The sequence below is a fragment of the Diplotaxodon limnothrissa genome, linkage group LG11 (assembly GCF_057381915.1).
Source record: "Diplotaxodon limnothrissa isolate DT_005_m linkage group LG11, D_limnothrissa_male_GT1.1, whole genome shotgun sequence".
Classification (NCBI taxonomy): domain Eukaryota; kingdom Metazoa; phylum Chordata; class Actinopteri; order Cichliformes; family Cichlidae; genus Diplotaxodon; species Diplotaxodon limnothrissa.
Genome location: NC_140606.1, coordinates 35893481 through 35921032, shown reverse-complemented (window position 1 = coordinate 35921032; position 27552 = coordinate 35893481). Strand labels below are relative to the sequence as shown.

The 27552-nt window shown below is 40.6% G+C and overlaps 1 protein-coding gene across 1 annotated transcript in view; it reads right to left on the bottom strand.

The window, feature by feature from the left end:
• Nucleotides 1-27552, bottom strand: part of rftn1b (raftlin, lipid raft linker 1b) — a 134566-nt gene that overhangs the window by 91226 nt on the left and 15788 nt on the right. Inside the window, exon 2 of the mRNA XM_085365909.1 lies at nucleotides 24311-24494. Coding sequence (XP_085222035.1) covers nucleotides 24311-24458 — 148 coding nt within the window. The 5' untranslated portion in view covers nucleotides 24459-24494. The remainder of the gene's footprint in view (nucleotides 1-24310; nucleotides 24495-27552) is intronic.

Sequence of the window (27552 nt, the reverse complement as noted above, 5' to 3'; positions counted from 1 at the left end):
CTCACTTATGGTGCGCACACATATAATCTCACACTTGCTCTTGCTCCTTCCACCTAATGACTGCAGTTTAACTCACTCACTCACTTTCTCGCCTTCTCACTGGTTTACATGTGGATGGTTGACAAATTAAAGGAAAAATCTGAACTTTTGACCCCTGTAGCGAGCAGACCGGGTTGGTGTGTCGTCTGCATCGTCCATGTAGTTGCTGCTCCACCTTTCTTCCACAGTCCAAAGACACGCGTGACGGCTTAATTGGTGATTCTGAATTGGCTGCTTGTGGAAGACATGTGCAGGGTGTACCATCGCTTGCGCAAAATGAGCTGGGATAGACTCCAGTCCCCTCGCCATACTAACTGGCACTTAAGTAAATGGATGGATGGGTTTGCAGGGTCAGTGCAAATCGATACAGAGTTGTTGTGAGTGATCACCTTCATTCAATGATGATGAAAAATTTCTATCCTGATGAGGGTGGTCTCTTCTTCAATCACAATTTCCTCATCCATAGGCCACAAGGTGCTCAATAAATGGGATGATGAATATCTTTGTTAGATATCACTCTCCACTAACATCAATATGTCAAATGAGGGAATAACTTTCGTAAAATTAGTGTCATTCCTCCAGTAGAGTTCCAGAAACAAAGGAAAGCCCAACATAAACTGCCTTTGTATGGTGCTGAACAACTTAAAACCTGCTGGTTCTGTCACCATTCCTGCAGCAACAGCATTCCTGGTTTCAGTTACTTGTTTGGACTCTTGGACTGTGTTCTACATAACTGGCCACATCTGAAACTACTAAAAAGACCACCTGTCCTCACTTAAACACCTAAACAGTTCTTGGTAAATCTCCTTTATCCTCTTTAATTTGACAAACAACAATACGGCACATCACAGACAACATATGGCAGCGTGATGGATTCGTACAGCCCAGTTACTCTGCTGACTCTGAATAAACCTCTGTTCTCTTTGTGTTTAAATACAGAGGACTCATTGTGCTGTTTTCATGAACATCTTTCTGTTCATGCCAAAAGACATAAAACTGCAGCTCACATAACTTGGTAAACAGCAGTTCCAGGACTGCTGCTGACATACAGAAATCCACAAATGCAAGTAAATAACAGCACCTATCTCGGGTGATAAACTATATTGACTATATAACGGATGATTACAATAAAAGGTTCATTATTGTCTTAACTTTTTTACCACATAGACACAGAGCATGCTGGGTTTATTGCTAAGGCTCGATTAATTTTCTTACTAAAATGTTACGCCTGCATTTCCAGAAGCTTCCACTCTGCAAACACTGTTTTTTGGTGAAAAAGTGTTGCTGTAGTGCAGCTGGAGGCCAAAACCTGAGAAACAGTGTGGTAGGTTTAGATCGTCTGTCTGTCTGTGGTTGCAGACAGATTTATTTATTCAGTGAATCCTGCATTGAATTGGTAAAGAAGCCAAAAAAAAGAGCAGTAATAATTTGTAGAATCCCTCCTCGCAGCATTATAAACCACTGTGTTGTGTTTTGTCATCTGAAAAGTCTTCAAAGCCAGTCGCACTCTGTGGATTTGCTACCTGAGGCAACACTGCCCGGCAGCACAGTTCCTGGTTTGAATCACTACTTACGCTCGCTTGTTAATTCTTTTACCAGCTCATTCTTTCTTACCTGCTTTGTATTGCTATTAGCCCCTTAACCACTCACTTAATCACTGAGCTGCTTCTGCTCACGTGCGCAGAATCAATCAGAAGCACCTAATCAGCAGACCACATACTGAACGTCGGAGCGCAGTTATTCTAATAAAATCACATTATATTACAGAGAATTTCTAGACACCAGACGCACTCTCTGTCTGTGCTTTTGCACCTCCTGCGCTCTCCCGCCTCACACTCTCACAGTAACACAACTGATGGGATCACACCTGCATGCAGAACAGAATAATTCGCTTCCTAGATGCTGCGAGTGGACATAGATGCGCTAATAATGTGGGGCTGAACTGCTTCTAGGTGCTGAATCCCAAAGCCATGAAGCTCTTTATTAAACCAGTTCAAGCATAACGATTACACTGAAAACAAACAGGAGTTAATCATGTTTTCAGGGAGCTATTGATTTTTCACATCACTCATATCAGTCTGGCATTATTCGAGAAATGAGTTCCTGCTCTAATGAAATCATTCCCGGAATGAAAATCAAGTTGTTTTCCTTTGACCTTTGCTTTTAATTAACACACTTGTTCATTATGACAAATTTGGATTATATACTGTTAATCATGAGAGTGAATGCAAAAAAAAATAGCTGAAATTTCAAACACTGGCAAAAACTCTCCTGCACTTTTCTTCCTTCAAATCCTGACTCCTGCAGTTTGTGGTGCTCAAAAATCAAACCACACAGAATAAACAGGAGGAAAATGGTAAATGAAAAATTGGTGGAGCATCTGCCCTGGGGAAAAATTCAAAGTCTTGGCCGGAGGAGCGAGGAAAATCTCAAAGTAGAAAACAAACTAGACATGTTTTTTTTCTGTTAAGATGCCCTTGAGCAAGGTTCTTAACGGCCAGCTTCCCTGGTAGTTTTGCTGACTGGCACCAGACTACGGTTGTTCTGGACCAATCCTAGGTCTTAATGTCCGTAACGAAGTGAGTGTGAAGGGCGCTGCTGGATAAGAGCACACAGCAGAGGTTTCTGGGTAAATAAACATAAAAACAAATAGCCTGGATGGCCAGCTACATGTTAATGCAATTGCTTTTCTTTGTCTAGACACAGCATTTAAGGCTATTTGGGCGAATGTCTAAATACATAAGCATTTCTCTGTATCCAGAGCGCCAGGAGAAGCTTTTACTGGAGATGGGGGTAAAACCAAGTGAAATTCATCTACTGTTCCCTTCGCTAAATGACTTGAATGCTGTACGGCTTAATGAGAAAGCATGGAATCTCTTGATCGGAGGATAACTACCTGTAATTTGTTCTGCCAGTAATAAGGTTTCTATATAGAAAAGGAAAAAGGTCTGCATCTTTTCTCTCTCTTTCATTCTCCATCTCTCGCTCCCTTTCTCTGAGGAACTCAAGTGTGCCTCCATCACCAATCCTCTGGCTGACAGGAGGCCTCCAGAGTGCGTTTTGTCCGCACGACGCCACCTCCTCCGCTGACAGCCCTCAGTTGCCTGGAGACGTTGCTTGAGAGACAAGCTGCGGTAAATGAGCAGGTTGTTGATCAAAGTCCACGACGGCTCCACTGCTGCGTTCTCAACAGCGCGCCACTCAGGCGCCACACACCACTCTCGCTTCCTGTTCTCTGCTAACTACAAGTTGTGGGCTTTTTCCGTACAGTACACCCTGACATTAGCCTCCTGTCAAATTGCATTTGAAGCATTTTCTCCCAAGACGTCCCGGCTTGATTGGGGGTGGGGGTGGGGTGTGGGGTGTTCTTCCATTAGCAATGCAAAAGACTGCAAATTTGAATTTTAAAACATGAGGTTCTGCGATGATTAAGCTCTCTGACAGGCTTGGGATGTTTTGGTGGCACCGTGGGTCTGCCATTAGATGCTTGGAGCTGCTGATTGTGGTGCATAATTTGCTCTGAAGGCTGCAACCAGGGCAAACAATTGTTGTTATTGCTGTTGTCACCTGTCAGCCAAAAAAAAACCAAATTCACTGCTGGTAAGGAGAAAATCAGCTCCTTATTGTCTTGTATGATAAAATGCTCCTGAGGATTTTTCACCGTTATGCCTGTAAGAGTCTGGTTGGTGTGTATGCTGCCAGTGGGAAAGCAAACATTCAAGTAAAAGTAAGCAATTCATCTACACTTGGAACTGCATCTGCTGGCCAGTAACAGCACTTTGTATTTAAAATGGGCAACAGCAAGGTGGAGTGATGTCCCTCTAGCTAACAACTGCCATAAGTTCTACCACAAGCCACTACTATCCTACTCAGCACCTGACCTAATGGTCTACAATAGAGAAAACAGTGTGCACTATGGCACTTGAATTGCAGCTTGCACCAGAAAAAACTGCCATTTGGCTTAGGCCAGGTAGTTAACCTATTATGCTCAGTTCAGCTTCTCGGTTTAGCTCCCTTTCCCTTCCCATTAAGCCAGCTGTCTACTGCTTGGCACCGTCCCTGAACTAAAAAGTTTATTGAAAAAACTGACATCTGAGATTTTGGTTCACAGGGACAAGATTTTGCACACCCTGACCTTATTATTTGAAAGTTTAATCAGGTTCAACATAAAAATAAAAATTACCAAAAGAAATAAAAAGCATAAAATGTTTACTACAAAGTTGCAATTTGCTTCTCTGATGTTTTTCAATTTTCGTGAAGAGGTGCATGTTGCTCAGGTGAAACTTGTTTTGCTTCATGGCAGTCTGCATTGGCATTTATCAAAGTCGCACAGCTTATAATCACAGTCACAAAAGTTGCAGCTGCATCTTAAAAGCAACATCAGCATTATGTCTCAGCACGCAGAACAGCTCAATGACGAATTGTAGGGTTACCCCCAGATTCCTCAGGCCAGTAAGCAACAGTATGCTTGAAAATCTCACCATGTGCTTGTGAGTCAAAGGTTTTTGAATGTAATCATTAACACTCTACCAAGCAGTGTCTAAATATTACAGCAATCGGTGTTTTTCCATCGCGCAATAGTTTTAAAAACCTCACATTCTGCTCTTTCTTTGTATGTAAATTCCTAAAATAAAAATACTTAGGGGAGGTCATGAATGATTAATGAATCCGAATCACTGGTAAGTTTGGACTAAAGGATGAATCAAGGTTCAAAGATCAAGAAGGAAAAAGAAAAGAAAGACGTTGTTTTGGCCGTGTAGTAATTATGACCAAAATGATATATTTTTTATAGAAAAATTTCTGAAACCATTAAAAAAAATTCACACCCAATATGAGCAATGGACATAGCCGCTGTGTTGTCAACCACTGATTTGTGAGGTTCCACTTTTAAAACTGAGGGATGTAGTACACTCACACTGCAGCGACTTGTCAAAGAAAGCCCCGTTCGGAAGCACATCCTGCCTTATTCTCCATTTTTACTCTAATGAGGCCCAAAGATTGTAAAATGCACATCATGCTACATGCAATAAGATTGCAGTCTGGTCACTCAGACCACAAACTCATCAGAAAAATGTTTATTAAGGCCACAGATAATTAGAGTGTAGCATTGTTGTCTCATAGATTTTTATATACAGATATAAGCTTACATATGTTTTTAATTTTTTTAATGAGAGAAGTTGCCATCTCAGTGCAGATTTAAAGTGCTCCTCCATTAATTTTACAGTTCAGTCTTTTATATTCTGTCTATGCAGTTAATAGTGTTCTACCAAAACACTTCTATTACATCGCTCAAACTCATAACTCATAAACAAAAGGGGACATGCGACGCTAATCTTTGGTTACTACCTATAATGTTATACGAGTCAGGATTGACATTAATGTAAAGTGCTACTTGACTGGTTGGCAGATGCGTGCAACCACAGTGCAGTAATTCTAGTCTTTTAGCTCTTAGGGACATTTAATCTTTGGTCCTTAAATATACTCTAGGGATGTGCAAGCGGACAATTTACCATTTCTTTTCATATACTGGCGGCTGACGTGACCCATGCTGTCCCCCTGCGGTAATTTCTTGAATGAGAGGCAAATTGTAAAGAGCTTTGAATAAAAGCCCTATATGGAAATGCAGTCCATTTACCGTTCCATATAAAATGCATAAGTAGTCATTATGCACACACACCACCCCTTGTTTTTCCTGCTGCTTGTCTAAAAGTCTGTCAGTGGCAACTGTCAGATAATCCTCTCAGCCTCTCTGGTCACCAGGTAGAGGGGCTGTGAACTACTCCCTGAGTGCAAGATAAACACGGAGAAGTGGCATTTAGAGGTGGAACAAACTTCCAGAGGACATTTGCCACATTCCCATCATGGCCATCTTTTAATTCCAGGTTGAAACTTGACCTTTACTACCCATTTTGGCTTCTTCTTCTCTTAAGTTTATGTCGCCCTTTCTGGACTTCTGAAAGATTTTGATTGGTTAATCTTTTCACTTTATTGCTGCTTCTGTTAGTGTATTATTTAAAGTATTCTGAACTGCCTCTTTCCATGTGTTAACTTTTTACTATTTTATATTTTGTTTGCACAATTTAAGCTGTCACATACCGTGGAGAACAGGTCTTAAATCTTATCTATGAACTAACTACAGCTGATAAATAGTAGTAACGTTGCTGATGTAACACCATAACACAGGAGTAAAGATGGGCACTGGGGAAAAAATGAAGCACTTGGTGAGCGCGCACACACACACACACACACACACACTCTTACAGCAAGCCCCAAGCCCTTGACATTCCTCCAGCTCAACCATTGAAATGTCTGCAGCAAGAGCTGTTTTTGCCTCCTCAATTACTACTGAGGCCCTGACGGGAGAAGAACCCGACATGTCACTTCAGATACTCTGCTAGGAGAAAGCCTGTCCAAACTACCTGGCTGGGAGAGGTTCAGTGTCAATGTAGAGCTGCGACAAGTACCGCAGGTATGAGTAGGAGTGTCAAAGGTAGCTTTAGGGACATCACAATTTGATGCTAGATGTGCTGTGATCTTGATTTGGGGAAACATCTGGGAATTTCCACCTGTAGAAACGCACTTGTCACATTTTTCTCTCACCTCTGACATCTCAGCTACGCTTCTGCTACAGCTCATGGGTTAGTAACTACAACTGAAATCATTTCCTGTTGGAGTGGAGGGGTGAAGAGTGGAAACACTGGTCAATGTAAATACACCTGAAATGGACAAAAAGTACCACTAAAAACCAGATAAAAGGTGCCGTAACATCAGTGAAACGTAAAAACAGGCTCCGCCAACCGTTAGTCTGTTCCACACTTACAAGTCGCGGAGTCAGTCTAAAAATAACAACAAAGTGTGAAATGGTTTCAGGCTTGCATATTGCTCTTGACTGTGAAACTGTACAAGGGCTCTGGTGACCTGCTTGTTGCAGAACAGAGCAGTTTAAAGTTGCATCCGAGCTTTTTTCTGTCCGAGTCTCGAAACACTCAACCCACTTTCGACCTGAGACGCCCGTCTTCTTCCTGTTATTCTTAATCTGCCTTCAGACCGTACATTAATGTATAATAATCCAACCGAAATACAAAGATGAAGTGGTTCTGGTTAAAAGCCAAGTGATTTACATTATGTAAGGTGCAGGTCAGGTAACCCTCTCAAAGTAAATTGAGTTGTAAAGTTGGCACGATAAACCTGCAGCACCAAGCAAGCCAAATTGCTGTTTGACTGCCAAGGTGGACTTTGCTTAATTTTCTTTTCTCTTTGTCACAACAGTTACTTATTCTTCAAATGTTACATGATTTGCTTATACTGACACTAAAAATTCAGTAAATTTAATTTCCTGGCAGAGAGATAACATCCATTTATTAAGCTTGAATGCCATCACTGATCAATATCCAACCTTTAACAACTAATGAGATACTACTTGATGCATCTTCAGTGGCTCAGTGAGGTGCTGTACTTAGAAAACTATCATTTTCTATTGAGCTAAATGCTAACATTCACACAGCTAACATAGTAACAGTGACTGTGCTAAGCTACCTATTTACTAGGTACTATCCTGCCATGCTTACTGTAGATTTGAATATTAAAAAGCTGGCACTTGCGAATTAGCACAAGCACAGTTGAGGCTGATAGGAACACCATAGTTTGCAGGCATTTAATGAGATGAATTTATTTTCATATGGTAAAAATGAAACATGCTAAACGCTTATTCTATACTTATATATGATAAGACTGTCTGCACTGAAACAGCACCTTTGCTATTCTATAAAGCATTCACACAGCAGTCCGTTCAAATCCTCACAGCACCAAATACAAATTCTGTCAAAGCCACTAAAGTCTTAGAGAGATAAAGTGATGCCCACTGGCCGATGTGCTGTGATGCACCAGCCACAGTGAGACCGATGTCTCACTCCCCTTTTGTCATGAATGGATGACTGTGATGATGTCTTTTGGACCAAATTTAAAGGCACAGTAAAGCATCAATTTTAAGTGCATAGCTCTAATGTAAGGGGCGCCGTTTAACCCAAATTCCTAACTTTTTCTACTTCTCCTTATCGGTGTTTAAGCCTAACCAGCAGCTGAAAGTAGAAAACAAAGTAGAAAACACCAAGCTCCCAAATGGGGCACAAACCGCAGTCTGCTGACTGACAAACTTGTGAGCTCCGTATTCCAAATGCAAACGTTGCCGCTCTTTAAAAGAGCAACATTGTCTGTCAGCACCCATATTATTAAGACACCACTGACAAAGACCCCTTGTCCACATCTCTGCAACACCAACAGGATCTGACAGAACAGCATTATCTGATGCTCTGAGTGGAGAAGACTTGAGGTTCACTGAACACTACATACACTGGCATGTGGCGGAGCTGGGATGGAACTTCAAAGCCCAGACATTTATGCCCAACCTGAGGGGTAGACTATGAAATAAAAGCAATGGGTTAGTGAGGTATGCTGTCCCTCAACACATAACCCAGCTTTATTTAGACTTTCAGTTTTACACGTAACATTAGGAAAGAACTGCAGCACCGAGACTCCACTGAGACATACAATACATACATCAAGAATTAAGAATGTTTTTTTGCTGTGATCCGCTCTTGCATGTATTACAGTTTAACATAATATTTTTTTCATTTTCCTCATAACTCTCCATGACCTATTAGTCTGTGTTTAGCAGCACTTGATTGATCAATTTTGTGTGACAGAAGAGGTGCATCAGATTCGTGTTTTATGTGAGCGTGCACCGAACTGAAAGAGAACGTTTTACAAAGAAACTTTATAGCCAGTATCTGAGGTTGCAGAGCAAACTTGCTTCTTAGTACACCCCTCTGCTCTGCCACCTGAGCCACAGCCATCTATCTTATCTGAATCATGCTTTGCTTCTGCTATCATCATTCAGTGCTGGCACCTCACAGCCTGGCAAAATAAACTTGGAGGAGAACAACACGAGGCAAGGAGAAACAAAGACAGTTCAAATCTGTTGGACGTTAAGGCAGCCTGGAAGGCACTTCATCCTGCACATGCATGTTAGTGCAGCTGTGTCAAAAGAGCTTATGATTTAACTGTCTCACAAATTACATTATTGTAGTATTCATTGATGCATGTGGTACACATTTTAGCTAAATCACTATATGCGTAGCAGCTAAGACTGCAGCTAAATGCAGCTCAACAACACCGAATGCATCTGTGAGCTTTGAGGATTTTAATATGGCCGAAGTTGTTGTAATTCATCTTGTGATGGCCATGAATGTCCGTACCAATTTATTCAAGAGTTCTTGAGACATTTCAGTTCAAATCAAAGCTTCACTACAGGCCAAAGAAAGGTAGTTCCAGCCTTATATAACAACTAGACAATATATCATTTAATCCTCATTCAGACTTTGAGGTGGAGGTATATGGATGGATGGTTTTAGACAATTGAGATTTTCACTGGGCTGCACTGGAGGGCCATTGGGAACCAGAGACCAGGCGTATGCTAATAGGAACACAGTGCTAATCCATCACCCGTCTCTACAGAAATAATTAAGTCAAATTATAGACAACCCCCGCAACCGCACCTTAATCTCCCTCCAGATGGGGGCCCTGCCGTACAACAGGTGGCCTCTCCTCATATGAACCTGCATCCCACCACTGTCATTTGAATCCCTGCAAACAATGGTGGACCAGAGGAGCCAGACATCCACGAAATATGAGACGCGTACATAATTATGATGGAGCGAGCATACATGTGTGATATCTATTTCATAATTAACCACCTACTGTGACTCTGACACCTGTCTGTGTCTTTTGTCTGTGTTTCTAACAATGGGCTGAAAAGGGGATGCAAAAAGCCAGTGCGTTCAAATGGCAGCCTTACATTGTAATAGTCCAGAAAGATGGAGTCGTCGTGCTCTGTTTTTAGGAGTCAAAAGAAGCAAACACAGTGCCTGCACTCAACATACTTAGTACTTTATTTGATTTTTCTAGTTTTTTTTATAAATTTTGCGGCTTGATAGGAACATAATGAGACATATTTTCACAGCTGTGGTGCATGTGGACATAAAACCTGGACAAAATGGTTTTAAAACCGAGGTTTAATTTAAAAAAATACAGAACATTATCGTAAATCGTTCAACTGACATTCAGCTGCAAACCTACCGCAGGTAAAACTGCACAAAGGTGACGAGCGCAACCTTCATTCCCCTGCCCGTGATAGTGTCTGCACAGCATGTTTACACATATCATCATACAGTAAACTCTACCTAATCAGTGTGCTTTTGCCCTCAGTCACAGAAGAACACAGAATTATACATCCATGTTGCAGCTGGGGATGATGAACTCTGATTGCTTTCCCCTCGTCCCTCTCCCGTGACTGCAAATTCATCACACCGACAAATCGCTCCCTGCATCCCACGTGGGTGTGAGTGCAATCAAACTGTAACGTGCACACAAGTCGACCCCAATCAGCACCCTGTTTTCGAATGCCACCCATTGATGTGATGGGTTGAAAACATAAGCAGGTCTGAAGCATCTCAATTCCTATTTGACGGTGGCTTCGGGCAAATTGTTACTCTGTGCCGGCAAGAGTGAAATCACATTAAAGGCCTGCGAGCGCACCGTACCCGCAGATAGGTAACTCACGGCACCGTCTCTCATCAGCTTTGCAAAGATTCAATTCAGCTTTGCTCCGCAAACATTTTCCGTGAAGTTCTCACCCCGTTTGTCAAATACACTTAAATAAAGCAGCTGCTTTTTTTCACTTATTGATGTCATGAGTAGTGAAGGCCTTACTGGAGAACTGATTTCAGAGTAAACTGTCTCGCAGAGGGGCGGTGCTACAGAAACATGCACTGCTTCTGCCAATTCTTTCTAACGAGTAAAAACTTCAAACAAGCTTTTGAAAAACGTTTGCTTTCCAAATCCTAACACGTCCGCTGGGAAGGGTCAAGACGACTTCAGAAGATACGGATGTTTTAGCTGAAGTTGGTTAATGGGAGTGGGAAAACATCTGGCAGAAGGAGACAGACTTCCACAACCATTTACAGTGGAACTGTCGGGATATGTCAAAATCATTGTCTTTCATCCATGCGGGTGATTCAGCACTCGCACAAACCAAGCCCAGAAGTTGGATTGAGGGGACGAGTATTGTGCTACGTCCAGCAGACAGTCGTTAAGTACATTAATGAATGTCTGTTTCTATGGAGGGCCACAACTACCAAAATGAAAAATACATTTAGAAATAAATATATTCATCACTACATAAACTACTGTGCCAAAATGCCAAAATATGAAAATAAATGCTTATTTATGGTTTCTTTTCTTTGTATTACTCTTTTTTAGTCGTATAATTTCCCTCTTTATTTCTTGTTTTCTGTTTTTATTGACATATGCTTTTAGAGTCATTGGTTTATTTACCTTTATTTGGCTGTTTTGAGTCTCTGTACTCTTGAAGACATCAAGAAGTGAAGGTGCTTCTTAATTGCAATTTTATCTTGATGCCAAAGCAAACACCAGACATACGCTGTGCTGTGTTGCTGTCTCCATTTTTGATGGAAAAGCTCCAGCACCTACACCTCATCTAAGAAGGAAAAAAACAACCTTTGTTTTCCTGTCAGTGTCTATTATCACAAAACTGAAGACTTTCATTTCATTTTCAGATAAGTGCTACCAGAAAATGACACCTTTTCTAATACAGTGATTGATGGCAGTGAAAAGCAGGCTGGCTCCCGTCAATGTCATAAGTAATTTTTGTTTCAAAATCGGAATTTCGGTTAGCTGCTTGTTTTCCAAAATACATTCATGGCATTAAACAGAAAATAACAAATGTTCAACACTTTATTTAAAGCTGAAGCCATTCCAAGCTGATGTGAAGGACACAGTGTTGAACTGAAAGCAAGTTTGAAACTGTTTCTATGTCAGCTGGAAGAAAGCTGAGATTTTCAATATAAAGCTGAAAAATCATAGTGATTCACAGTGTTTGCTGTATTTTCACTTTCCTAAGAAAAAGAACGGAAATGGTGAGACCGTGCTTTGTAATGTCACTGAGCAAATACTCGCTGCTGGAAGAAAAATCATCACTCAGATTTTGATGATTGTTTGTTTTCACTTTGGCTGAGAGTTCACGTGACTCCTTCATGAGCTGAGAAAATTGTCCGACCTCTTGAGCTCATTAAATCATCTCGCAGCCACTGGAGAAATGCATAAGCATTCCTTAAGATAAAATCAACCTTTTTTATTTCAGATCATTAGTGCCAATATCTTTACTTTTTCACAATGATAACTTGTCTAATTTGTCTAAGCATCTATACAATAGCTATCATCTGAGATCTGAGAGAATAACAACATGTTTGGCCTGGGCAACGCTCTGTTGTTGCAAGTAGGCAGGAATTGAGGTCAAGGCTAAGGTCACTTCCTGTACATTCTGCTTGTGTGGCTTCAAAGGCTCCTCACTGTCTAACAATAGCTGTAGCTGCATGAAAGAGCCTCTTTTTATTTTTTTTCACACGCATAAATACATTTGTTCCTCTTCGGGAGGTGCTACCAGGGCCAGGCCAGAGACCAGTGGAGGTGTTTTGTTAAATTTAGATTGTTTGCTCCTCTGCTGTGGAGACCCTGATTGCATTTCAACACAATCAATACTGGCATATTGGATCTGAGAGAGAGGGCAATAAGAGCCAATAAAGCTTTGAGGGGGCGCTCGGGCGTATTGTCTGTCAGGCAGGCAGGAAAACAGCAGAGGCCGCGTTAGAAGAAGCAATAAACAGGAAGCCTCGACAAAACTGTGCCGCGTGCAAACACAGCTAAATGCGAGACAACCCGACGTGGACCAAGACACAGAGGCTCTGAACAGATATGTCACCCAACAACATGTGTATATGTACAAAAACATACATATAGGAGCCTCAAACACCACCCACAGTCCCTATCTCAGATTCTATCTCTTCCCCTCATTAGAAATAAAAGACACACATCATGTACCTGAAGCTGATCTGGGTTAACTACAACAAAGCCTTCAAACACACGTAGCAGCCTGCACAGAGTATGCAGCATTGCCAGAAAAGCTAATCTTAAACATACTGCTGAGCAGGGAGGGAGGGCGAGGGGTGGGGGAAGAAAGAGGAAGGAACCAGGCAGAAATCTGCGTTTCCTGTTGCTGAAAACTTTGTCAGCAGTTGCAGCTGGTTGAAGCTTAACGAATGGAACCTGCTGAGCTCCGGCTCTGTCACACGCGCCTAAAATGCTGCTCTGACATCTTTGTCTCAGCAAACGATGGCTTGGCATTTTGCTGCCTGAGTGGCTCGAAACAATACAAGCAGCACCCACTAAGTGTGCCACTTACTATGGATGGAGGAAGAGAGAAGACGCTGTGACACAAGCCTGAATTTGCACTGCTGGTTTGGCCGGCGGTTCATGGAAGATTCCACGATTTTCCACTAATCACGCTGAATACCTTCATCAGGAGCTCTCAGTGTGAGATAGACGAACTGTTCTTAAGGAGGTCCAGATTATAAATTCACTATTTTCCTAACATAATCACCACTTGCCCCTTTTGATTTCTCAGACCATCAGAAATACATTTCCGATTCAATTCACTTTGGGCTGCATCTAATTTACAATTTGGATTTCAGCTGTACAGCCACACTCTGAGCACTGGGAATATAATGGAAATATAATGTAAAAACCAGATGACCGTGAATTCTGTCTTCAATGTCATTCTCCCCTCCAATAGCTGCGATTCAATTCCACCTCTCAAGCTGGGGAGCCAGGGGATAAATCCAGGCTCCCCCGCCATCCAAGGACTAATCTCCCCTCGGAAAGCCACTCCGGCATGCAGCGTTCCTGCTGACCTCTCCCACAGCTCTGTCTTATATCTGAGTGGAGTGACGGGAGGGAGCTACTCCTGTGTGTCACTCACCTGCCGCCACAGCTACAGCTCATATTAACAAGGGGACTCAGGGCTCCAGGGGTTTTGCATATAAATGATGTGTCTCATTCCCGAGATGATATCAAACGGTGTGTCTAGTCCTTTGTGTGTGTGTGTGTGTGCGTGTTATGGTCTTATGCCTGTTCACCAGTTTTGATTTCAAGGACGACATCTTTATTTCTCCAGTATTTCCCGACCACATGCCACAAAGCTGCAACATATTGAGCATGTTTTCAATCTTTCATTCCTCCTGATGTTTTTAACATTTCAAAAATCACATTTTGGGAAATAAGATTCGTGCCACGCATCCCTGAGTGTGTTCGCTTGTATTCACAGTCAAATGGCTCCTTTCCACGCCATCTAACGCGAGCTTTCTCTCAGTTCCCCGTGGGGTCATGATCTCAATATCAAACAGACTCTCTGTTTTTGTTTTTTTGCCAGGTCTTTCAGAGGCGATTGAATGCTATCAGCAGAGTGACCGTGAAGCTGAATGCATGCTTTAAAATGATAAAGAAACATGAGGCAGCAGCAGCAACTCATCACGCTCCTGTTTAGTGCTGAGCTTTTATTACGTAGAGCTTTCCACTGATTTACTCTTTCTTTCATCACCGTTTTGCTGCAGTAGAAGGTGTTATTTTCATACATTTGGTAGCCAGTTAGTAGCCTGAGGGGCCATTGGGGCGGGAGTTGCAGAAAACTATGATCTAACACCGTGGCAAGCAATTACTATAAACATTATTCACAGAGCAGTAGTCATAGTAATGCAAACTCAACATCATGAGGGCATATGGCCTTACTCGAGAAGAGAGAGGTTAAAATAAAAGCGACACAGAGGCCGATGTCTTTGCCACATTTATTCCACAAGAAAGGTTTTGTCTTATGTCAGATTTGTTCACACAGACAGTGATAATGGTTTCTGAATCACCACTTGACTTTCACAGTGTTTTGTAGTGCTCTCCCCTCACAAGCAAAATGTTATAACATGTGGTGGGTGATGCTTACACGCCAGAACTGTAGGATGACCATATTAAAGATATCTACTCTCAATGATGTCACTGAGCGCCAAGAGTAGAAAAAACTGACTGAAACAGCTTTTAAGAGCAGCCTGAGGCCTGTGCTGCAGTTATAAGTACACTGTTACAACGGTGAATGCACAGTTTTTCTTCCCGTTGTCTCTGTGTGTATACAGCCTGTGGGCACTGAACCACCAACTACCTACTATTCAAACATGTTGTTTATGAGGGGCAACCAATCAGAAGCAACGCGGCCCATATGAGGAGGAAGCAAAAGTAAAACAACTTGTTTCAGACAGCTGTTTTAGTTCTAATGGGTAAACAAGGTGCATGTTGTTAATGCAAAGCTACTCTAGTAGGATAAAACTGTAGAGCTGTGAAACACAATGATAGGCCATATTTAATGAAATCACAGTACATATAAATCAGCTTTTATGTAAACTGTGACAGTAAAAGAACACCACAGCTGGAGATAAAGCAGATAAGCACAGGCCAGCACGATCTGAATTTGACTCTGAGTTTAAAGTTTCGGCTTCCGACATCAAAAGATAACAAGAGGAACGCTCACAGGGGGATCATTATAGGGTGCCACTTAAAAGTTACAGTAACACTGAGCTGAAAGGGAGGTAAAAATGGCACGCACTTCTCGGGATTCTTGATTCTGCTGCTTTAAAAACGATCACAGTAAGGTACTGCGACAAAGAAGGTGAACTGAGGTCAAACAGGAAATAATAAATGACTCCTGGTTAAACACGTTGGTGGTTTTTTGGTTCTATTTTGACAGAGCAGTGCAGCACAGTTGCGGCTTTAATCGCTTATGAGTTCAAGTATTTTGGCCACTTGTAACACTGAAGTCAACGTTTATCTCTTTTGTTTGTGCGTGAGTATCCAGCAGATGCGGTGCACATTGATTGTAATGGTCTCACTCTTCTGCTGATTAACAAGTGGCAGTCACATGCTACCGAACGCCGGAACGAGACAACAAAACCATGGAAGAGAAACCGACAAGCCGGCGATCGTAAACCAATGTTTTAAAGTGTTTCATGAAAAAAACATAATCAGTGCTTTTACTGCACAAGAGATACATTTGCAACACAAGATTGTTGTCTGTGTGTCTGTGGCTCAGGTGGAAGGTCGGGTTGTCCACTAATTGGAGGGTTGACGGTTTGATCTCCACATAGTCTGAGATGATGGATTGTTTTTTCTTTTTAATTTGTTGCTGGCTTCACAAATCAATACATTACACAAACCAAGAATTATGGTCAGCATAAGGAGTTACGGTAAAACAGTAATTCACCAGTAATTGTATAAAAAGTGAAAGTATGTGCAAAATGCAGACGAGGTAATTGTCTAGAGAATTCATAGTGGGCCCAATGTGTCCCGCCCCTGCACGCTGTAGCCGCTGCCCAAAACAAACAGACGTTTTCCTTTCATACTATCTGCTCTTTAGCCGTGGTTTGAACCTGACTCACCAGACATTCACATGTGAAAAAGACTACAGCATGCCTTGCAGGACCGGCGGGGCTGGTACATGCTTTGGTACAATACTGGGTTGGAATGAAACCCACATCAAAAAACTCCACAGGGTACCTTTTAAGAGCAGTAAAGACAGTTAATTTTAAGAGTCATAAGTGATTAATTAAGAAAAGTATGTGTAATTACCTAAAGATGTAGTGTAACAAATGTTCTGTTGGCGCTGACAATGTAAGTATCCATAGTTATGTCCCTGCCCTACAGCTCTACCACAGACTATTTTCATATTCATAATCTTTGACTCTGCCTTAAATATTTTACAGGTTTCCTGGAGAAAAGGCCAGACACATGAATCATTGCCTACACTTACATACATGCTACAAGGTAATTACAGCCATGAGTAACACACTAACCCTTCAGCCTGAAAATCTGCTGATGCATGAAGTGATTCAGACACTCGACCGTGCTCCCAGGATTATTTCTCAAATGCAATGTGTTCCTAGCTCAACTCGGCAGACACACACACACACACACACACACACACACACACACACACACACACACACACACATATATTTTAAGAGATGAACAAAGGCAGAAACATAGACAGAGGCGCACTGACAGTGACAGAGCGATAAGGCAAGACAAAACTGATTACAGTAAGTACCAACCCCCATCATTAAAGAGCATACTTGAAGATAATAATGTGGCCATGAACCAATGACAAACGCACGCAGTTCAACAAAAGGGAGGCACCCATCCACCTCCCGCTACCCCTTCAAGCCCCACCCTCATGTCAGGTCCCATATGACGGAGGATAGAAAGCCTCCCTGCCCCCCGGACGCCCACATTCCCCGGCTCCTTCATCCATCCAGTCCAGTCCGCCTGACAAACTAATGGAGACTAATCAACTGCCAGGACGAACACGTTGCACACTACATCTCCCTGCTTCCCGTACCATCCCCCCGCCTCCACTGCAACAACCGCCACCCCACCAAAACTCACCTCCCGCAATCATTTTAGCTATAACTGTCAGGGGCAGAAATAACAGAGTGATAGCTACACTCAAAAAAATAAGTCATTGGATGAACTCAATTGGACTGATGGCAGGTTTTCCACGTAATACATCTATTTTGGTCCAACCTAATCTACATACATCATGACAATTCAATTAAATTGAGTCAGTAGAACACAATTTCGTAAATACTGCTAAAATGAAAAAAAGTACATTAATATGATGTGAAAGGTTTTGGTTGGTCCAACTCAATACAATGTCATTCACTTGAGCTAGATTTTCATTGCATTGAAATCATTATTTTGAGTTCAACTAAATCATAATTTTCATTACCAGAAAACTAATTTAATTATTAAAATAATGACAAAATGAATTTGTTTTTACAACTCAGGTTTATTCACTTGAATTAAAAGCAGAAACAGAATATTTTGTAAATAAACATACATGTCACATGGTCAAATCAACCTTAACAAAAATCAAAGTGCTCACAAAAAAGTGCTGACGTACATTTGTAATGAATGTCAAATCTGAATAGCACACACCTCTGTAATACTAGGCAATACTGAAAACAAACTGGAATCTGTAAAATCAGATTTCACTTCAGAATCATTGTATATATTTATATAGGCTACATTTCACTGTATGTTATACTTGTATAACTATGCATGTGACAAATAAAGAACCTTGAACAATACATAAATACACACACACACATATACATATATATATATACATATATACACACATATACACACACACACACACATATACACACACACACACACACACACACATATATATATACATATACACACACACACACACACACACACACACACATATACATATATACACACACACATATACACACACACATATATATATATATATATATACATATATATATATATATACACATATATACACACACACACACACACATATATATACATATATACACACACACACATATATATACATATATACACACACACACATATATATACACATATATACACACACACACACACACACATATATACACACACACACATACACACACACACACACACACACACATATATATATATATACACACACACACACACACATACATATATACACACACACACACACACACACACACACACACACACACACACACACACACACACACATATATATATATATGTGTGTGTTTTCATGAAGAACATTTTTCTGTTACCAAGGGGGGAGGTATTTTAATAAAAAAAAATCTTTCAACTATACTTCTCCAAAACCAATTACATGTAAACATTTACAAGCTTATAAGAACGGGAAGACCAACTTTAAAACACTGGAAGACACAAAACTTGTCAACATTTTTCTACTACCTTTGCAAATCCCAAAAGCAATCAAAAAGAAAATGGTGGTTACAACCATGAAACTTTTTCTGAGCTAAATCCCCAGTCCTTTCATCCATCTATAGTAGTACAGATTAAAGGTCACATCACTCACAACAGAACAGCAGACAAAAATAGACAACTTCCATTTGGCCAAAAAAAAGAAAGAAAAAAAGGTCACAGTTTGAACAAAAGATATAAAAAGGCCAAAATCAACTTTTGTGCTGGGTCTTGTTTGCCTAAGCAAACATCTTCATTTTCATTTGCTGCATCTTTGTACTGAGCCTTTGTCCATCCAGATTCATCAAAATCTTCTGACAGAACTCAAACGTGTACTTGTGGTCATTTGGATAGCTCAGATCAAGTGCATAAATCAGTCCAAAGAGGACGATGAATGCCATGATGACACTACCGAGGTTGTTCATAACTGTAGTACCTCCAGTGACAACTCCAACATCCTCTGGCTCCTGAATCCCTTCTCTTCTGATGGTGTAAATACCCATGACAGTTGCTGCAGTGGACCTCAACCGTTCATCCTCAGTGGAGGAGGTCTGAAAAACAGGTTGTTTCAGGTTTAAGGGCTCTGTCACTTGGAAGGGGACATATTATGCAAAACTCAGCTTTTGTATCATTTTGTGCTGAAACATAGGTCTCTACCGCCTCTATAAACACTCCAAACATAAATAAAACCCGTCAATCTGTTTCCTATCAATAGTTTGGGTTCAGGTATTATGTACCTCCCTTTGGGAGGGGCTTGATATAGAGCAGCAGCTCCTCCAGTGTCTATCAGTGTGTGTGTGTGTGTGTGTGTGTGTGTGTGTGTGTGTGTGTGTGTGGGCTGGGTCAATTTCCCTTATTCCATCACAATTGGGAACCTTTTGAAACAGCTTGTTTTATGCACATTATTCCTGAAACCAGGAGATTGCTGTAATGGCAGTGACACTAGTTAGTGTCTTGATGCAATCTGCTGTGTTCCTTATAATGAAGACTTTTTACTAATTGGCATAATAAACTGAACTCCATTGGAGTGTTTACTTTCTGAAGTGCCTTGAGATGACTGTTGTTGTGATATACCGCTATATAAATAAACTGAATTGAAACACTGACAGAAAATGGATGAATGTTTTGTCCACATTTACTGTGTTTATAGAGGCAGTAGATACCTACATGGCAGCACCAAAAGAATGAACAATTGAATTTTTGCTGAAACCGTCCCCTTAAAAAGTGCTCTCCAGTGCAAGTTTCAACAATGACTATTAAGAATAATACATATTTCACAATTATATTGTCTCTTTTGAATATATGAGGATTTTGTGTGCGATGAACCTAACTCAAATTGAATCTAGAAAAGAAAGTGTGATAAGCGTACCAGATACTCCTTGAACAGTAGGTCTGGATCTTCATTAAAGTAGATCACCAGGCTTTTAAGAGTATGCTCCCTCTTTATGTCGATGTCATCATACTAATGCAAGGGTGGAAAAAAAAGGGTGAAAAAAATGGAATTGATTGATTGCATTTAATTGATGGGTTTATCATTAGTACCGACCAAACTACTGATCGCCATGATATCCTTGATCTTTTGGCCCTTTGCTCCTTTGCTCCCCTGAAAAATTTGCATCAGCTTGTCTGTTAAATTGTCCAGCTGAGCCAAGAACTTCGCCTGCAGGGGTTTTGTAGTGATCTGCAGGAACTCTGCATTCACCTGGAAATAAAACATACATAAATATAGTAAACTAGAAGTTTAAATACAGACTGCTGAATTAACACACTGAAAGTTGCTAAACATTTGAACCATCAGTGAAGTTTGTCAAGACCTAAACTGTTTTTAGCTGAGTTTAGGAATATATCGCCACCTGTTGCTTTGGCATGTTCCTAGCAGCGTTTTCCTTCATTTTTGCGTTTACCTGTGGACGGGATTATTTTTTAAAACGAAAACGGAAAATCTCCGTTTTCAAAAATACCTGTGTAAGTGTGGACGTAGCCGAAATCTTTTATAATAATAAATAGGTTTGAACGTCATGGGAGTGCGCATTGTGCTGCCTGCAGTTACTCTTCCGGCCACATGGTTCGCTTTTGGTAGCACCCTCAGTAAACTATGTAGTGCTTTTAAAGACATCTCAAAACGATACTTTCTACTAGAAAATGGCATATAATAATAAACACAGAATACCATATTTTTAGATTATAAAAAGAAAACAGTAAGAAAGAAGTTAGCTATAGGACATCATCTTTCATTGAGCACAATGGCTAGCTGCTAATAAGCTAGCACACGCTCCGACTTAAAAGTTGGCAGCTACACAATTTCTCCTCTAAAACAAGGCACTTTTGAAAAGACCTGGCTATATTGTCAAAAAAAAAATAGTATTCAAGCAGAGAAGAGAATGGTAGCACCACCAAAAGTTCAAAAAACAACTGTTACAAGCTTCTATGATAAATAGCATTGCCATAGATTTAGCTGATAAAGAAATACACAATTGGATATATGAAAAAATAATATGTTACCTTACCTGAAGGTGTAGTTTTATCCAAAAAGTACAGAGAGGCGAAGAGCAGCTGCATTCATTTAGGTGATCCTGAAAGAGCGCAAAATTTTCAAAGAAGGCGGACCGTTGTGTAACTCAATAACTTTGTGTTCTTGTGACAAAGACTGCTTTGAGAGAAAATAATTTAGGTTCACCACACGAATAATAATTGCAGTAACGCTGGAGTGCTACATTTGCGTTGAATGAGATTAAAAATAATGTTTAAGCTTAAAGAGGGGCTTGAATTTATTTCTTTGACTTTACAAATACTTAAGTGCAAAAATGTACTCCTCCTACCCCCAGTGCCCCAACAAACTCATTCATTTTGTGTTCAGAATCAGCCTCTGCTGGTTTTGAATAATTTTAGGTTTACACAAAGAAAATCAAATTAATTTGGTATTTTTTAATTGCATTTGTGAACAACTAACATAATTTGCATGTGTTCTTTGAAAGGAGGACCTGAATCTGTTTTTTGAGTGTATATATAGCACCCTGACTCTCCGCTGGCCTAGTACATACACATACACACTAACGCACAGCCTTGTCCCTGCGCACATTCATTCCCCATTAGCTCACCTTAACCTTTATGACCTCCATTATGCGTGTGACCTTATTCTAATCCTAATTCTAGATATAATGTTAAATTAACCTTCACCTGAACGCTGGAGTCAGCGTCTGTCTATTCAGTAGCTACAGGTCGGCAGGTAAGTTTACACTTTGTAAATGAATGTCTTTTCCAGCAACACAGAAACCAGTGAGCTGAGTGTGTTTACACAGAGTCTGACAGTTGGATTCTAATCATTGAAAGCACAATACCCATTTGCCTATGTTTTATCTGTTTTTAAAAGTATCATCCAGGTTATGACTAATAGCCTAATAATAATGTGGGATTAGTCTTCTAAACGGCCCGAGGTGTGTGTATGCTTCAGTGCGGTTTCTTTGTTTTGATTCTGCGGGCAAGCTGCAAAATGTCATGGGAGTGAACTGGAAGCAAAGCTGAGTCTTTGAAAAATGAAAAGTACGCCTTGCAGTTGAAAAAGAGGAGGGAGCTCTGCTTTTGGGGGGCATTAGCAAAATTACTTTCCTGTAACAACAGCATGAAGAATAATGGTTATGTTAGCATGCTTTGATTAGTATTGCACACTTAATTAGGACCAAAATCTTGTCCGTGTGCGTGCAGACTACTAATGCTGTCTCCTCAGATGACCATAACATATATATCAATATATGTATTTATATATGCATTGTGTGTGTGTGTGTGTGTGTGTGTGTGTGTGTGTGTGTGTGTGTGTGTGTGTGTGTGTGTGTGTGTGTGTGTGTGCCTACGTGTTTGCACCAAGCACGCAAACAGAAGAACAAAGTGTGTAAAAATGAGTTTTTTAGCAGCCACCGTAACTAAGCACATATTTTCTTTATCTCGTGAGTCTGTGTGATTCATGCCAGCAAAATGCAGCTCAGGAGACACCTGCTGCAGTGGGAACTACCACAGAGGCAGTTTGGAGTGTAGTGGCATTGTGTCTATGTGTCCTTCTGTCCTTCTGCCTGCCTGTGGACAGATTCTGTTAACACACTTTAAAGACCGGTTTAGTCTGACACCTGTGCCGTCATTCCCTGCACTTTAGACTCCCTATAATGTTTATCTTTATCTGATTTAACTTAGGTTAAGTTAAACCAGATAGGTCAAAGATGGATGTGGTGTGAGTACTCTCACCACAGCTGCAGCTGGTGTAATCTCATTGCTTAAAACTAGTTCAATTTAAAATACTGTACCTAGAATTCTGTGCCGCTTACTTGAAATCCAAGCAGTTTTCACACAAATCATCTTATTAGTAGACGTTTCGTGCCATAACAAAAGTGAAGATGTGTGCTCCTCACATGCATTACAAAACATACAATGTAATAGCCAAACCATGAAGTTTGGTCTCTGCATCTCAGGAAACAGCACCAACCTTCATTTAGGACAGGAAGTAGAGGCGGGGGGATTTCTGCCTGAATCTATGTGAATATGTGGGCATCGGTATATGGATTCTACCCTGTAAAAACAAATGAATCATTTCCATATTTCTTTCCATGGCTCAAGCAGTCTCAGTTTGACTTTAGGCGTAATCTTCATCGTTAGCATGTCCACTTTCTTTCCAGCCCACCAGGCAGGTCGGAGAGCACAGACATTCAGGGCAGCTGAATCATTGTAAAATCACAGTAAAACTAGCTGAAGAGAAACAGCTTTGTGACCTTGAACAAAAAAGTCCATCACCGCAGCAGGCCACCTTTTACTTTGTTTGCATCCCCTGCTAGCAGCTTGGACCCTACCTCCCATAATTGATGGTCGCCAGCAGGAAGTTTGACATGGATTGGTCTGGAAAGTTCTATATCATTAGCATGACGTGAAAGCATGACTGACTAATTGTCAGAAAAGAAATTATAATGGATGTTGCTATACAGGGAACAAGCACTAATTAACACTGTCATTACAAGAAAATGCTGATGAAAATTACAGCTTTTATTCCACGAGTGATAGATTTCTTCTGTGCCTTAATATATTTTATTTATTACTGGCTGTTTGATATTGTACTATTTTTAGAAGGGGACTAGACAGATTAATTGTACTGGAGGTAAAGAAAATCACACATAGAGCACAGAATGGTGTATTTTGTTGCAGGTAATCCCTTGGAAAACGTGTGAGGCACGCTGATCCCTTACTATGCAGAGATATGATGCAGCAAAAGCCTTGAGCTAGTCATATAATTTCAGCTGTGCATGTGAAAGATTAGATTGTTATGGCCCAGCAGCACAAAAAAAACATTAACATATCAGTTACAATACACTGATCAATAGCAGTGATTGTTGCACAGAGATTTGTGTACCTCAGTGGTAAATATTGTGGGTTGCACTCTAGCTGTGGTTTCTGAAATTAAAAGGATCGAAGGTTTCTTTGAACACATTTAAAAGAAGGTTGTCCGTCTTACCGTCTTTGCCGATGAGGAAGTCCAGGTAGCGGTATGTGTAGGCCATGCCCACCTTGGTCTCCACCTGTGGCCTCTTCAGGGTGGAGTAAATCTTCCCTGGACTGTTCTCCTCTGAAACTGGTTTCATCTTGCGTAACCCGCAGCCCATGGCTCCACAGTTTTTAGGTCACTCTTTACAAAGACCCTACAAAAAAATGGACAAAGTGCTTCTTTAGCTGAGCTAAAAAGTAGACATTGCATTGCAAAAAACAAAAACAATAAAAAGCATGATTTAAAATAGATTATTAAAAAAAAAAAAAAAACTAGCGAAGACTTATTCAAATTTAAAGTAGAGCTCTTAACAGCTGACAGGCTCTTGTGATCACTGGGGAACAATTAGCATTCCATTGTGATGTTTCTGTCACTCACAAGTTCATAATAATTCAAAGACTTACTCAAAGTAAGTCAAATAACTCAAAGACTCAAAGACTTCTGAGATATAAGTGTTCTGTTTTCCATCTTGCTAACCGAGCTACAGTTGCAAGAGAGGTTTATCTTTTGCTTTGTGCTATGGAAACAAATTGAACGGGAACTACGGATGGATTTTAAACTGCAACTTATTGCTTATTTGAAAAATTATAATAGCAAATTATGTGAACTGTAAAACTAACTGTAACCCCCCCCCAAAAAAACAACAACAAAAAAAAAAAACAACAACACCCGTGCACAGGATTTTGTGCACCAGTGGTCAAAAACAATAAAATACAATAACAATATATAGCTACAAACCATAACTTGGCTTTCCAAGCTTTGCCAATGGCCAAAAGTACAATGTTGGCTCTTGCTACTATAATCAAAATGGGTATAATTTTGTTGTGTTCATATCTGCTGTGAGTTTCAATTGAGAGTTTTAATTCCTTGTTGACCACCCTATTAAATAAAGCTGTTTCCATTGATTGATTAATTTGCAGACGAGGTAACTGTTTTGATCCAATGAAATTAAAAAGTTGTTAAAGCTGCTCAACTTTTTTAAATTCCTCCAGATGTAAAAATGTCAGCAGATAAAAATAAAAGATGTGTAATTTGGTCTTTTTTTACTGAATGAAACAGGAAGGTCGGGGTTAAGTGTCGTATGGTAGTCCAGTTATTGACCTTTTTTGCTACATTAGATAAATTTGTAGTACAAATTTGATTTACCGCTCATTTTATGATTGTTTTTGTTTCATGTGTTTAAATGATCACACACGTTTGAATGGCCAATGCCAAACAAATGCAGACGATTCACTCTGGTGGTCACCCAAAAGAAGAAGACTACATCTGGGAAATTACAAAAAAGTTAAGATTTCACTGAGTACTAACCTCTTCACAGTAAAGAGGACAAAACCCTGGGTGCAGACCTACAGAAGTGAATAAAGCTGTCTAAATAACAAACAAATCTCCTAACCATATCAGTGCATATGTGATCACATTTTCCAGCTATGCATGTGAAAGGAGCATTAGTTTAAATTTCTATGACCGAGTAGGGCAAAATCACTTTAATGGATCTGTTACAATGCACGGATCAATAGCAGTGATTACTGCGCAGAGGTTTGTGTATCTCATTGGTAAATATTGTGGATTACGTTGTGGATTTTTGGCAAACCTAAGTAAGTGGTCAGGTACAGTCTCACAGGTCCTCAACGAGCCAGGGTTTAAAATAAAGCTGTTTAAATAACAAATAGACTTTCTAACCATGTCAGTGTGAAGAATGTGTAGTTCTTGTGCATCACTGATTCTTTATTCTAATTTTAGGTGATAATTATTTATCTGTAGTGAATGCCTAGTGTGTGGCCATTCTATATGATATAGCTTTACTATTTCATGAAATAGTCAAATGTCTCAGTTTCAACATTAAAAAAAAATGTTTGTGAATAACAAACAGCTTTATGAGATTTGCAAATCACTGCATTCAGTTTATATTAACATTTTACACAGGATCTCAACTGTTTAGAAACAGATAATGGAAAACCTCCATTGTAGTACTAGTACCTGATAGTGTACAAAGTGTTTAAATAACACACTTATTGATATCAGTGAGCATCCCTAAGCAAGGACCAGACATGCACATGGACATGTATACACACGCGCAGGAAAGCAAAGATTCTTCAGACGGAAAACTAATAAAGGACAGCGTGTTTGGTAAACCTCTGTACATTAACATGAATAAATAAATATTCTTACAACCTGATTCCTAGGGAGGCCAAATTAGCAACAACCAGGGAGTGAGAGGCCTTAAAGGGCCAGTACTACAGATGCCACCGTGTCCCAAATGCTTTGTGCCAGCACCACTGCCTCTCTCCAGTGGCTTCATCTGGGAATAGGTGACATTTCATTGTGTTCCACTGATTAAACTCAAGAACGGATGGATGGATGGACAGATGGACAGATGGATGGCAGTGGCGCCCTCTTATTCCACCTTACCTAATGAAGATCCCTCTCTATTACTCCATTATTCTCTGTACTAATTACAGCACATCGAAGGGGTTTGGCAGAATCGGAGTTGACCGTTGCTTCAGAGACAACAGGACAGGAAGTGAGGAGGGGCACGGGGGTTCCGACGTAGGAAGGAGTGGGAGGCAAAAAAAAGGAACCAGCTGCAGACGGGGCTCTGTTAATGAGGTGAACGGCAAGAATGAAAAGGTGAGAATCAATCAAGGCAGAAAGAGGAAACAGGGGTGGCCGGGTTGGAGATTGTTCGCATAAAAGGGGTTTGGGTGGTGGGGGGGCAGCGGGTAATGCATGGCAAGTAGAGTCCGGAGAAAAAAGAGAGCGTGCAATTAAAGTCGGCTGAATAGAAAAAGGATGATCAGCATACAAGATGGAAACAGAGAGAAAGAGTGAGATTCATCACGGCTGTCGTGCCAGTGTTTCCAGTGGCACCGACATGGACGTCTTTGTTGGGCTTTATAAATCTCAACGTGTATAACAGTCATATTTCTCCAGGCCTTGTAATAGCGCTCAGAAATGGACCACAAGCTGATGGATTTATAGCTAATACCAGAACACAAGCACACAGCTACCAACCCAGCAATGCAAAGACGCTAAGGATGACTTCACTGGATCCCTGAACGCCTACGTTTGCTTGAAAAGTGAAAGGACACTTTTTTTTCCTCGATACTTTTGCAAACATGTCAGATGTCCAGCAGATTTAGACCCCAAACTGTCCAGCTCTAAAGAAATGGTGCTAACCAGCTAACCTAACACGCAAGAACAAAAGGTTGAGA